At 39.7% G+C, this 12,692-nt stretch overlaps 1 protein-coding gene across 1 annotated transcript in view; it reads left to right on the forward strand.

Annotated features, from left to right (window-relative positions):
- The first annotated feature begins 11,369 nt into the window (after positions 1-11,369).
- The window catches only part of BRS3 (bombesin receptor subtype 3), an 8,533-nt gene continuing 7,210 nt past the window's right edge, over positions 11,370-12,692 (forward strand). Inside the window, exon 1 of the mRNA XM_018555053.1 lies at positions 11,370-11,974. Coding sequence (XP_018410555.1) covers positions 11,532-11,974 — 443 coding nt within the window. The 5' untranslated portion in view covers positions 11,370-11,531. The remainder of the gene's footprint in view (positions 11,975-12,692) is intronic.

Consider the following 12,692-nt stretch of genomic DNA (forward strand, 5'->3'; position numbering starts at 1 on the left):
TCTCTCTCATCCGGCAAAATATATTCAAAGCTACAACTGAACCTATAATATATTGCATTAAAGAAACGTTCTCAAGTTCTGCTGCCATGACAACATAACCAATTACCCATCTTGTATCAGTAACATTTGCTTGTTACACCGAAGCCACTGTCATAATGCCAGATCTCCCTGAGGACATCTGATCTGATCAAACTAGTGAAAAAAACAGCATCCCAACTGTCATTGTCAACCCACGTGGATCTTTTAAGTCAATAAGTATGTGAGGATTTAATTTGGATTTAATTTTAAAATGATTTAAACATATCTACTTTTTAAGCAGTTCCTTGTAATTATGTTTTGATGTGGTGTATATGTAATGCCCATTATTCACAGATTTTCCCATAAATGTATCACTTGTAGCAAAGCACAATGAGATAAACACTATGCACAGTACAAACAGCAGAAGCTATGTGCAAAGTGGTGTACCCCACAGTGACCAGTTCAAGTTGATTTTTAGCCAGATATAAAAGAAACAAATAAATACAAATCTAAATTCAATATTACATAATTACATTCATTTTTAAATGCATGCAGTATAAGTACCTGAATTTTACCTAGTATCAGCCTCTTGCAGTCCCTGTACAGCAGAGTTAAAATGTGGGAGGAGGAAGAAGTACAAGGAGTCAATCAGTTCTGTACTGACAAGAAGCATGCTGATATGAAGAGAGAGCAGAGTGATGAGCACATTACTGTGCTGCTGTTTCTTCTTTCCCTGTCCAGTCACAGGCTGTGGACGGTCCAGAGTGATCTGGGCTCAGAAGAAGTGAGTTGAACAAAGCTGGCCATCAGACTGAGGACATGTAGCAGCAGAAAAATGCACTGTGGGGGAAATTTTTAGATTATAGCAGAATATTGCAGCACACTGGTTTTGTTATTTTATAGTTTTAAAAGCTGTTCATTTTTATCTTGTTTTTGACTTTTTGACTTATGTTCTTAAAAGCCTGATTACAACATTCAATAAAAGCACTTAACCCCTCTCCTTCCTGCTCACTGCACAGTGTTTATATTGTTTTTACAAATTTCCTCTTTAGTTACCTGAAAATCTTATTTCAAGCTACGTCTACATGACCTCTGACCTCCTCTGTTCAGTGATAGCCTATGGGTAGAGTAGAGCTGCACACACAGACTGGCTTCCAGCGCAGACAGACTGGCTGATGACAACACCTTCTGTTGTCCAGTAGACTACAGGAGGGATGAAGCCATGCCTGCCTGTGTGCTGACTTTTAGGTCAACTGAGGCTCGGCACTGTTCAACCCAGATCCTGAAAGTGGGGCAGAGCTGGGGAGAAGTTAAGTATTGCAGCAAAAACTGCATTATTAAATTTTTAGGTCTGTTGGGCCAAATAATTTTAATTATTTTTTAAAGCTCAAATGGGGCTTTAATGTTTTACATACTAAAGTTCTTTCTCATGATTCCAGATCTGCTGATATAACAAGTGTGACAGTTCACCAGACCCTGCTTGTAGTGCCCATTCACGCCCAATACTCAATACAAAAAGGCCAGCACATTTGCAATGCAAGATAAGACAATTTGCCTTGTTCCAGATGGGCTCAGACATCACTGGTTGCCAGGAGCTGAGCAGGATGCCGGCCAGAACTTCCCTGGTTGCTTAGAGCCAGACGGGGAGATGTGTAAGGGAAAGGGGTAGGGAGAAAAAAGTAAGCTGTCTCCATGGGCCGGTGAACTTTAACTGATCCACAGAGCGTCACCCCCTGTGCAATATATACCATACCCTAGATACACCACTGTCCATCCAATAACTTGCTTTGGTTGAGCAAACCATTGAATGTGTGCTTTTTGGCCAGCTTTGGGCTTGGAACTAAAATAATTAAACTAATACTTTATATCTTAAAGTGAATTATTGAATAAGCAATAGAATCCTACTTGATAAAATGATTGTATCTGTTGCGATGAGGTTTAATTTAATTATTTGACTACAAGCCTTGAGCACAACAGTATTATTTTTGCCTGATGCTTCTTGTAAACCTGTTGCTAACAATTTTGCAATGAATATTCTATTAATGTGGATGACATAAATAAAAAGTGAAATAAAATGTGTTCTGTATACTACTCTCATGCTCTCTGATGTAAAACTAATATGATACGTCAAATAGGGTATGCTTCATTTTCTTGCTGCTAAGGGAAGTGTAAAAAAACTAGATTATTACAAAATTGGAAGTGTAAAAAAACTAGAAGATTATTACAAAATTGGAAGTGTAAAAAAACTAGAAGATTATTACAAAATTGGAAGTGTAAAAAACTAGAAGAAATTAGAAAACTGAGTAAAAAATAAAGCATGCTATAATAACAGCTGCTTTTCTGGGTCTGCATTTTGAATGCACTGGTTCACAAAGTATGTAATAATCCAAATCACATTTTTACTCGCTACAGTGGGGTCTCTTGGCAAATGTCCCCGGTCTTGGGCTTGTGATCGCTAAGGGTGGTACCATGGGATGACATTACTGCCGCCCAATGCATACTGTCATCTTTACTGACCTGCAAAGCTGCTCAGGGAAGAACAGCTCCTCTTCCAGCTGGTGATTGCTGCGGATATCCAATGCTGAACACGCCCTGAACGTGGCATTACAGTTGACATGACTGGACTACAGAAGACATATCTAGGTTAATTTACTAAAGGCAATAAAGGCTGTTCACTTAGCAAGGAAATATTACCTTAGCTGAGTGAATGAGGTGAAAATTCACTTTGCAAAGAATACCCAATCATATGCAAGGAAAATTTAAAAGAACAAAACAGTATTATGTCATTATTGGATGACGGAGGTCAGCAGAGCTTCACTGCATTCACTAAGCTAAGGGAAAATGAACTAGCAAAGTGAACAGCCTATTTGTCTTTAGTAAATCAAACCCATGGAATCATGTCTGTGCAGACATGATAGGGACAGGTAGTTTCTCTATGCAATTCTGCAGGTACATGAACTGATCCGGATTTCCACATAGCAGGCGTTCTCTTAGAGGAGTTATTGCATATGGAAGCCTCCTCTCACAGCATTATCTGCACATGGCAGGCTCACAGGTCAATCTCTGCATGTCAGTCAATCTCAGGGCTGTCTCCACACATGGCAGGCTCTTGGGACAATCTCTTTCAGGGCAGACAGGTATACCTAACATGGCAAGCACTCTTAGTGCAGTTATGCAGAAGGGAAACTCTCAGGGCAGGTGTCTCTACACATGGAAGAGTCTCTCAGAGCAGTCTCTGCACATGGAAGAGTCTCTCAGAGCAGTCTCTGCACATGGAACGTTCTCTCAGAGGAGTCTCTACAAATGGAAGATTCTGCCAGAGCAGTCTCTACACAAGGAAGATTATCTCAGAGCAGTCTCTACACATGGAAGATTCTTTTAGGGCAGTCTCCACACAAGGAAAATTCTCTTTTAGGGCAGTCTCTACACATGGAATATTCTCTCAGGGCAGTCTCTACACATGGAAGATTCTCTCAGGGCAGTCTCTACACATGGAAGTTTCTCTGATGACATTCTCTGCACAATAAAGCTCCCTCGCGGGAGTCACTTCATATGGCAAGTATCCTCAAGGCAGTATGTGCACATAGCAGGTTCCCCAACTAAGCAGAACAACAAATGTTACACCCAAGCACAATGACTGCCACATGTAGGCAACTTATTAGAGTTATCTAAACACACACACACCTAAACCATTCTGGGGGAATTTATCAAAACTGGAGAAGACAAATATGTCTGTGAAGGTTCTCATTCACCCATTCTGAATTGAGAAAGTGGTCGGATGTCCAGTGAAACATCTTCAAGAAAAATACAGCAAGTCCAGTTGCCTTGACTGATTTTTAACAGATATGGAGAAGACAAAATCTAGAGCAGATTTGCACTCCAACCAATCAGCTTCGATCTCTCATTTTCAAATCTTACCTGAGCAAACTGAAGAGAGATACTGATTGGTTGCCATGGACAACTGCTCCAGATTCTGTCTGCTCCAGTTTTGATAAATTCCCCCCATTGAATTTGGACCATGCCCACTGTTTGAGAAACATGAGGTACACCAAAATGTCTCTCTATAAGGGGAGCCAGAGAATACCCTGTGTCTTCTAGGACCTTGTCAATTCACCTTGCACACAAAGACCCCAAGTGCCGGTTTCTGTGTATGTTCAAGACCATGCTAGTTATTGTGGACTGTGTGTTCTAATTGTAGTCTGAAATTGAGTTCTTCAAGATTATGCTCCCACTGATGACCAATTTAAGGGGGCACTTCACCACTGATCACCAATGTTATGGGACATTCCACCATGGCCTGTAAATTTTACTTTGCAAACTGCATAACCCAGACATATTTCTGACCGCTGAATTCTTTAAGCTGTGAAGTACATTGCATACTCTTGACTGCTTCACTCTGTAAGCTTTACTATACATTACATACTCCAATCCACCTCACTCCACAAGCTGTGCTGCACATTACATACCCCTGAACGCTGCACTCTTTAAACCATGCTGTGCATTACATACTCCTGTGCTCTGCACTCTAAACGGTTTGCACTACATTGCATAATTTTGACTACTTCACTCTGTAAGATGTGTTATGCATAATATACTCTTAACCTATTCACTCTGCAAGCTGTGCTGCACATTACATACTCGTGAATTCTGCATGGATTAGGCCATTATTAATACTTTGATTTTATGATAATCACCGAAAATAATTTTGTTGTATAAAAAAGTGGGTGTTAAAAAAGTTATCCATTTTGAGTGTGAAACACTGTAGGTACACCACACTACGTATATAAAACACTAGGGATGCACTGATACCGATACTAGTATCACTATCGGTGCCAATACCGAGTATTTGGGCAAGTACTCGTACTTGCCCAAATCCTCCGATGCTTAGCCCGATACTTCTGGAAGGAAGCCAGGCAGCGAGTCACAAGTGACGAGGGAGCAGAGAGCATGGAGCCGGCTTCCCCGCCAATCAGGAAGCGGGCAGCGTGTCATTACACGCCCCAGGCTTTCTGATTGGCCAGAAAGCAGGCTTCATGCTCCCTCATCGCCTGATGACGAGGGCGCATGGAGCCGGTTTCCCAGCCAATCAGGAAGCCGGGCCTGGTGTAATGACACGTTGCCCGACTACCTGATTGGCCGGCTTCTCGACCAATCTGGGAGTCTGGCAACGCGTCATTACAGGTGCCCGTCTTCCTGATTGGCCAGAAAGCCGGCTTCATGCTCCCTCGTCACCAGGTGACGAGGGAGCATGGAGACAGCTTTCCTGCTAATCGGGAAGCCGGGTGGCGAGTCTTTACACACCGCCCGGCTTCCGGGCTAATCAAGAAGCCAGGTGGCGAGTCATTACATGCCGCCTAGCTTCCTTAATGGGACTTCCGGTATCGGTATTCGGTGAGTGTAAAAAAAAAAAAAAGTATCGGTACTCGTACTCTGTACCAATAAAACGGTATCGGTGCATCCCTATAAAATACAATATAAGCATACCAGTTCTGTTTCTGCCAAATGCTTGGAGTTCTAATCCAAACACTGCTGGGGAGACCAAAGTCACCCACGGTAACTTTATTTCATGAAATCTACTCTATATCTGCAAGTTTCTTTCAGATCTATTATAAGATATATATATATTTATTTGTTGTTGCTTCATTTCTCTTTGTAACCAGAAAGGGTATTCTGAATGTTCTAACTGTTAAACTGTTTAACATGTCATTGGAATGGAAATGTGTAATTGTCTTTATGCTGAACATTACCTGACTTGGGATAGAATGAGAAAATACATTCTTCTTCCTGACATTCTGTTACATAATTGTGTGCAGAATTGTTAGAACAGGAAAAAAAAAACAGAATAGAGAATGTAAAAGAGACCAATGGAACATGCTTTACATTCATGATCTCTACGGTTATTAGTGTGAGTGACAATAGCTATAACTATAGCAATGAGCCATTAAATAGAAGGAATGCATTTTAACTCTTTTAGTACCACAGACTCATAAGAAGACTCTAGTATAGGGTCTACTGTACAAGCAAAACATTCCCTAATTATTTTTAAAGGGTACCTCTGGGCAAACATGTAAATGCACAGTTTGGGTATGTACAGTGATTCTGTTTGGTTAATGCTGTGATTTACAAACTCCGCCACACTGCATAACCAGGCGGGTGACACTTCTTTTTGTTAGAAATGTAGCTTCCTATGACACCTCTCTTTCTCCAGTCTGATAATTAGCAATAAATTAGCATTATCACCACTGACCAATATATATATATTTGCATGTTGCCTGGAGTTCCATTTTCGTGACAAGCGAAAGCCAAAGGCAAAGATTTAGCAGTTGATTTTCTTGCTGACAGATTGTAATGGTAGTTCCCACATTTTCCTCATATACATGCCATTGTGGGGTAATATGGTGCACACACATCTTGAAGAGGTGTGGATTCATCTAATTTGTTTTTTCTCTGATGGTTTTCCTGAAGGTAAATCTGCAGAGACTGTTAACTCTATTATTTCTGTAGTAGTGTTAGGATGGAGGGAACTGACATGCGTGATTATCATATGTCAGACAGAGCTCAGTGTTGTCAAAGTGTGGTAGGTAAAATAATCATAAACAATTCTGCCATTAGGTGATATTTCAGCAGTCACTGAGACATCTGTAACAATCAATATTTACTTCCATTTGTAATGAATCCACTTTATGTTGTAGGAGAGTATTGAAAATAGTAGCTTGATTTCACTAAAGAAGTAGAGTGACAGCCAGAGATGGATCAAACTGCTAAACCATTGAATAATATGCCTGGTAAAATGCCTCAATGGGAAGACTCCCTCGGAGAGGTTCAAAGGACTAACTGCTGTGGTGAAAGGTGGCGATAAGCTAGGTCTTCATCAGATTGTCCCCGGATACATTCTTCTATACAACGTCAGTAATAGCTTGATGCTAGTAGGTTAAATGTTATTAGGTTGTTTCCAGTACTGCACATATATCAAGCCAAATGACGTGTGAATATTCCAAGGAGTAAAGGCTACAATGCAAGACACAAGATTGTTTTACTAATTACACATTTTCATGGCAATCATACAATCTCACGGTATATGGGGCACAAATAATGGCTTCAGAGGACCTTGGGAGACTACTTTTGTCATTAGAAGATTTTCCACTAGGTTTAAACAAGCTTTAATCCAATGATTCAATAGAGATAAGCTATGGTGCCAATGAAAACAGGAAGGTCCTCTGGACCATCATACTCTAATCTACATAGTAATTTGAATGTTAGGTTAATCAGGCATTTTACAAGGGATTGCCACCTTAAAGCAAAACGCAGGGGGCAGCTAGTTGTGCAGTTTAAATACATGATTAGGATACATAAATAGATCAACTAGGATTCACACACCTCTGCCACTCTGCAAGCCAGGCAGATGTCAACCTGCTTCAGCTTTGCAGCTTCCTGTGTCACCTGTCCACTTCCTGCCCACTAATTGGACAGTCAGTCAGTGTTATTATACTGTAGACCAATGAGTAGTCAGGTGACAGGGTAGCTAGAAAAACTGTAGTCTAAAGTGTAGAGGTTTCTGAATCACAAGAGTGGCAGAACAGAGATACAAATGTATTTATTTGTTTTCATGAAGGTCAGACTTACAAAGCACCTTTCAGGATAGAAATAGGGGAGCTTGCAGAGCTGACTTATATTTAATATGTTAATTCCATGACTGTTATCTTTAAAACCTTTGTTGGCAAGCTTTTTGTCCACATTTGACAGGTTTTGCATTCCCATACATGTCTATTGGAATGCAAAACCCGCTTGAAGCAGGTCAAATGCAGCCAAGAAAAAGGCCAGGTGCAGGTCAAATGCACCTATCAATATATTCTAAAAAATCTCAGAAGTGTCACAACTGATATCAAACTAATGCCATCAAAATAAGTCCAAAGCTCATCAACACAGTCCTGTAACCTTGCTTTACAATATTGATACACTCACCGGAAACAAGAATGTGTATATTAGGCTTTCCAACACATGTCATGCATTTACTTAAAAAAAAAAAAAATTATAATTGTACTGCCCATATTTTTGTTCTTACAGGTTCTTTTGACATATGAGATTTGAAATAATTATTAGTGAAAAATCCCAATGACAATTTCTAGAATCCTGGAAAAATATATAGAGAAAAAAAGTATATAGACTGCCCATATCAAGCACTTGTATTCCAAAAAGTAAAGCTAAGGATTCGACTGTTTGACATTGGTAACATAGGTATCTTTTTCCAGGTTTTCCAAATCATTCCAACTGATCTTACAGGTAGGTGTAGGTTTTGAGCAGAATTTGGCTCATGGAGCTTTAAAACCTGGCATTAGATCCAGCTGAACATTACAGTATCTATCTGTTACTCATAATCTCAGATACTAAGAGTGTGTAGGCGGACAAATGATCTAAGCAAAGAGTAGGAGTTATTTCCAAGCTGAATGAAGACGTAAAAAAAAAATCACAATTATTACTGAAGACCAGAACCCTTTTATTTATGCCCTTCTTCATCCAACATCATGTCTACTTAGCTTGAAAATTGATGTCTATTTAGCTTGACAAGAACATGTATTGTAATTTCAACCAGGGCAACCAAAAAATCTGAAATATATTTTCTTTTTACAATGTATGTTTGTTACCTGAAAGTAATAATCAATTGATAGAGTAAATTGTGTTTTGTTTTTGCTTTATAGTAAATAACTATAGATATACAATTTAGAGGTCTACAGGAGCTGGGTAGCCAACACCTTACATGTACATGTCCAAACAGTGATGTGATCTATTTTACCACATCAGCCCATACATTTTCACCCCAACATGTGATATCATTAAGTCCCGCTCAACAAGCTTTGTACAGCAGGATTTTGTCAGGGTCCATCCCTTTGTCAGGCCAATAGGATCACACACATTGGACCTGATTACATCACATGCCAAATGCCACTTTTGAGAGTGTTGTTGAGGTTTTTGTGTCTAATCTTGTCTTCTACAGCACATGAAAGAGTGATACTCCAGTTTCCTCTCTGATGATGGCTCACACATGCAGCTGAAGGTGTATTTAATTATATAGTAATGAGGCCAGCTCTAACTATTTAGAATGTTATTACTATATATTTGTTATATTATTTCACATTAATGCCAGCTGCTGTCTGCTATGTTTTTAATGTGTCCTGCTGAATAATGTATAAGCAGGGCGGCCTTAGGCGTTTAGGTACCCTGTGCAAGAAATGGCCACACCCATTTCTCCAATACCCGCACCATTTAAAGCCTCCCATTTTATTAAGCCCCAAAGAAACAGATTAAAAAGTATGATAAAATATACAGTTCTTCAGCCAGCTGCTTTGTTGCCAGCCAGCCCAACCCCTGGTCATCACAGCACACCTCCCTCTCCACTTCCACTCGCCCACAGCACCTCCCACCTCCTGGATCCTGCTGAAGGCTCAAGACATCCCCACTACCTATTCACCTGCCCGTTGCCCAAACGCTCTGCCCCTTTCCACGGCTGATGCTGGATGTCAGCTGCAGCCTGCACTTACACACTGATGATCGTTATGGAGCTAGCCTCAGGTAAACCGCAGCCGCTGTGATCACTGTGGGGGCTATTCACTCAGCTGCTGAGTGCATAACTGATCCGAAGTGAAGGAAGCCGAATGCCGTTTGGCTATTCACTTCAGCCAAGTACAGCTGATTTCGGATGTACATCGGCTGGCTTTGGCTCCCTTCTGCTCACTTCGGTTCAGCTGAGCCGAAGTGAAGAACACGTTCGCTTCAGCCGATCCAACATCTGGGATTGGTTGAGGCGAGCGTACAGCAGTTCATTCACTGCTCTTCACCCCTATTCTCATAGGGGCCAAACAGCAGAGTGAATAGCCGAATGCTGCTGCTATTTTCTGTCTGGAGGTAGCAAGCAAAAAAAAAAAGAATGTAAACAAAAGAAAAAAACCCCAGCGTGTGGTGGTCCCCCTCCCAAATCATACCATACCCTTTAGGTCTGGTAGCAATGTTAGGAGGGACTCCCAGCTAAAAATGAAAAAAAAAGTGCATGAGGTTCCTGAAACAAAACAGAGTATGTAGCTTCATATTTTTCTGCATTACTGTATAATGTAAAGCTAGGATTTGGAGTCTTTTACAGTTGGTGGTATTCTGCATTGCTGTACAATTTATTGCTAGGAATTGTAGTCCTCTATAGTTGGTGGCATTCTGCATTGCTATATAATGTATTTCTGGGATTTGTAGTCCTCTATAGCTGATTGTATTCTGCACTGCTGTATAATGTATTGCTGGAATATGTACTCCTCTATATCAGATAGTATAATTCTGCATTGCTGTAAAAAATGCATTGCTGAGATTTGTACTCCTCTATACGGTAGTATATAACTTATTTGAACTTGTGGAACTAGGCAAGAGACTAGACAGAGTGGTTTTTAATTTGAAATGTTCCTTGGTGTCCTTCACTAAGGTCTGTACTTTGGAAAATGTCTGCCACAGCCTTGCTCCGTGCCTATCCATGAAGTGCAGCCACCCTAAAATATGAAGTGTGCTTATGGCTGGATCACCAGGTGAAAGTAATGGGGAAAAAAAACCTAAAAAGGTAATGTAGCCACCACATTTAAGAATTAGTAAGCAGAAATGTATTAAAAATGTGTTTTTGGGTTTAGATACACTTTAAGTATCTAAGTAATTTTTACATCTTATTGGACACTAGACTCTGACTTTACTGAAAATAACTGTCACTTTTCTGATAATAGGTATCCTTATTCTGGTGTGTTAGCTTTGTGAATTGAGCCTAATGCTGCTTTTTTTCATATTCTTGCATATCTATTTAGGGTTTAAATAAAATTAAAAAAGGGTCAGATTGCCACCCCCCCAAATCCTTGCTATCCTCGGCCACAACCTTTGTGACCTTTCCACTAATCCCAACCTGCCGTAATCCATTCTGACCCTTGGTTACATTTTGTTCTGTAAAGCAAGTTCATTAATATCTCTTTATTCTTTTTCTCAGATTGTTGACCTACATCTTCTAGACAGTAATAACTAGTATGGTTAAAAAAGCATGAAACATATGAATAATTTAACAAAACACTGCACATTAGCTTTTTAGGGTGAGTTATTTATATCTGGTTAAAAGACAGCCAGAACAATTCACAAAATAAAGTGATGCTGTATAAATGTGCTTAAAATTTATATAATCACCAGCAGAAAAAAAAACCCTGATTTAACTGGCAGTAATATGCAGGACTCATTTCCCAGGATTCCTTTGTGGAAATTCAGTATTAATTTGCAGCACCTCCCACACTACTCAGTACTGAATTGTGAGAAATAATCTAAGCACTCTGGAAGACTGATGGGTACTGAAAACACTTCTCTGTTCAGGGGGAGCGCGTGAGGAATTTATTGCATCAGGTGAAACTCTGAGTTTAGAATCTTTCCATTAGTGACTGAAATGATGCAGCTTATGAAATTGACATTACACGGTGTGTACTTTTAAGAGTGAAAAAATACTTACTCTCACAATGGAAAAGAATATGACTGCAAAATTTCCACCATTTAACCAGACGCCTGCCTTTGTTGCTAATGGCACCGTCTCTTTCCGATCATGGAACGACAGTGCCGTTTCCTACCGTGAAGAGAGTGTGGATTTGTCCCCTGGTTTGGAAGTCCTGGCAACTATTTCTGTCACATATGCTCTTATCATTTCAGTTGGTCTCCTAGGGAACATCATACTTATCAAAGTATTTTTCAAGATTAAGTCCATGCAAACGGTTCCCAATATTTTCATCACCAGCCTTGCTTTCGGAGATTTGCTTCTTCTGCTGACATGTGTTCCAGTGGACGCCTCTAGGTATATGGTGGACACATGGCTTTTTGGAAGGATTGGCTGCAAAGTCATCTCTTTTATACAGCTCACATCTGTTGGTGTATCTGTATTTACATTGACTGTGCTTAGTGCTGACAGGTAGGAAATCCTTTATTGCTTTTACTAATGAATGAAATATACTAAGATAAAAAAACTTTAAGAATGGACAAAATATGGAATCCATTGATTTTATTTTTACTACATAGATTCCTGATTTATTTTATTCATTCTATTACTATCCAGTATTCATACACCACCAAAATAAAAATAAAAAGTTTAATCCAACATATCACTGCCTTCCTGGTAGAGCTTATATACACATACCCTTACCTTGTTCTGTTCTTAATTCTAAAGCCATTCATGTAATGGGCAGTGTAATGGGCAGGCTTTACCAGTCACCAATCCAACAGCTATTCACCTCAGAATCAGAAGCATAAGTTAATATAGAAATGTCCATGAGTACCCTAAAGGGAAAACAAAAGAGTACTTGCACATTCTACAGTTCAGTACTAGATATAATACATTCAATATTTCGGAATTAATATTATTCTGTAAAGCAAAAATGTAACTGGGTGTAGCCATGGCAAATAATTACTTGCTGCATCTTGGCACAGAGAAACGATGAGAGCTCTATGCAGCTTAGATTCATCTTTCAGCAAAAGCACTGAATATATAAGCAAAAGGTGCCAAAACTGCTTACTTTTCACCACTGATTACTCAGCAATGAATTTAAGAAGATTAGATTTAAGATATGGATTGTAGAAGTATAATCCATTTTTGCTTTACAAAACCATGATCTTGCCTCGTGTGATAGATC

Source organism: Nanorana parkeri, unplaced genomic scaffold, assembly GCF_000935625.1.
Source record: "Nanorana parkeri isolate BGI_ZX_2015 unplaced genomic scaffold, ASM93562v1 scaffold182, whole genome shotgun sequence".
Classification (NCBI taxonomy): domain Eukaryota; kingdom Metazoa; phylum Chordata; class Amphibia; order Anura; family Dicroglossidae; genus Nanorana; species Nanorana parkeri.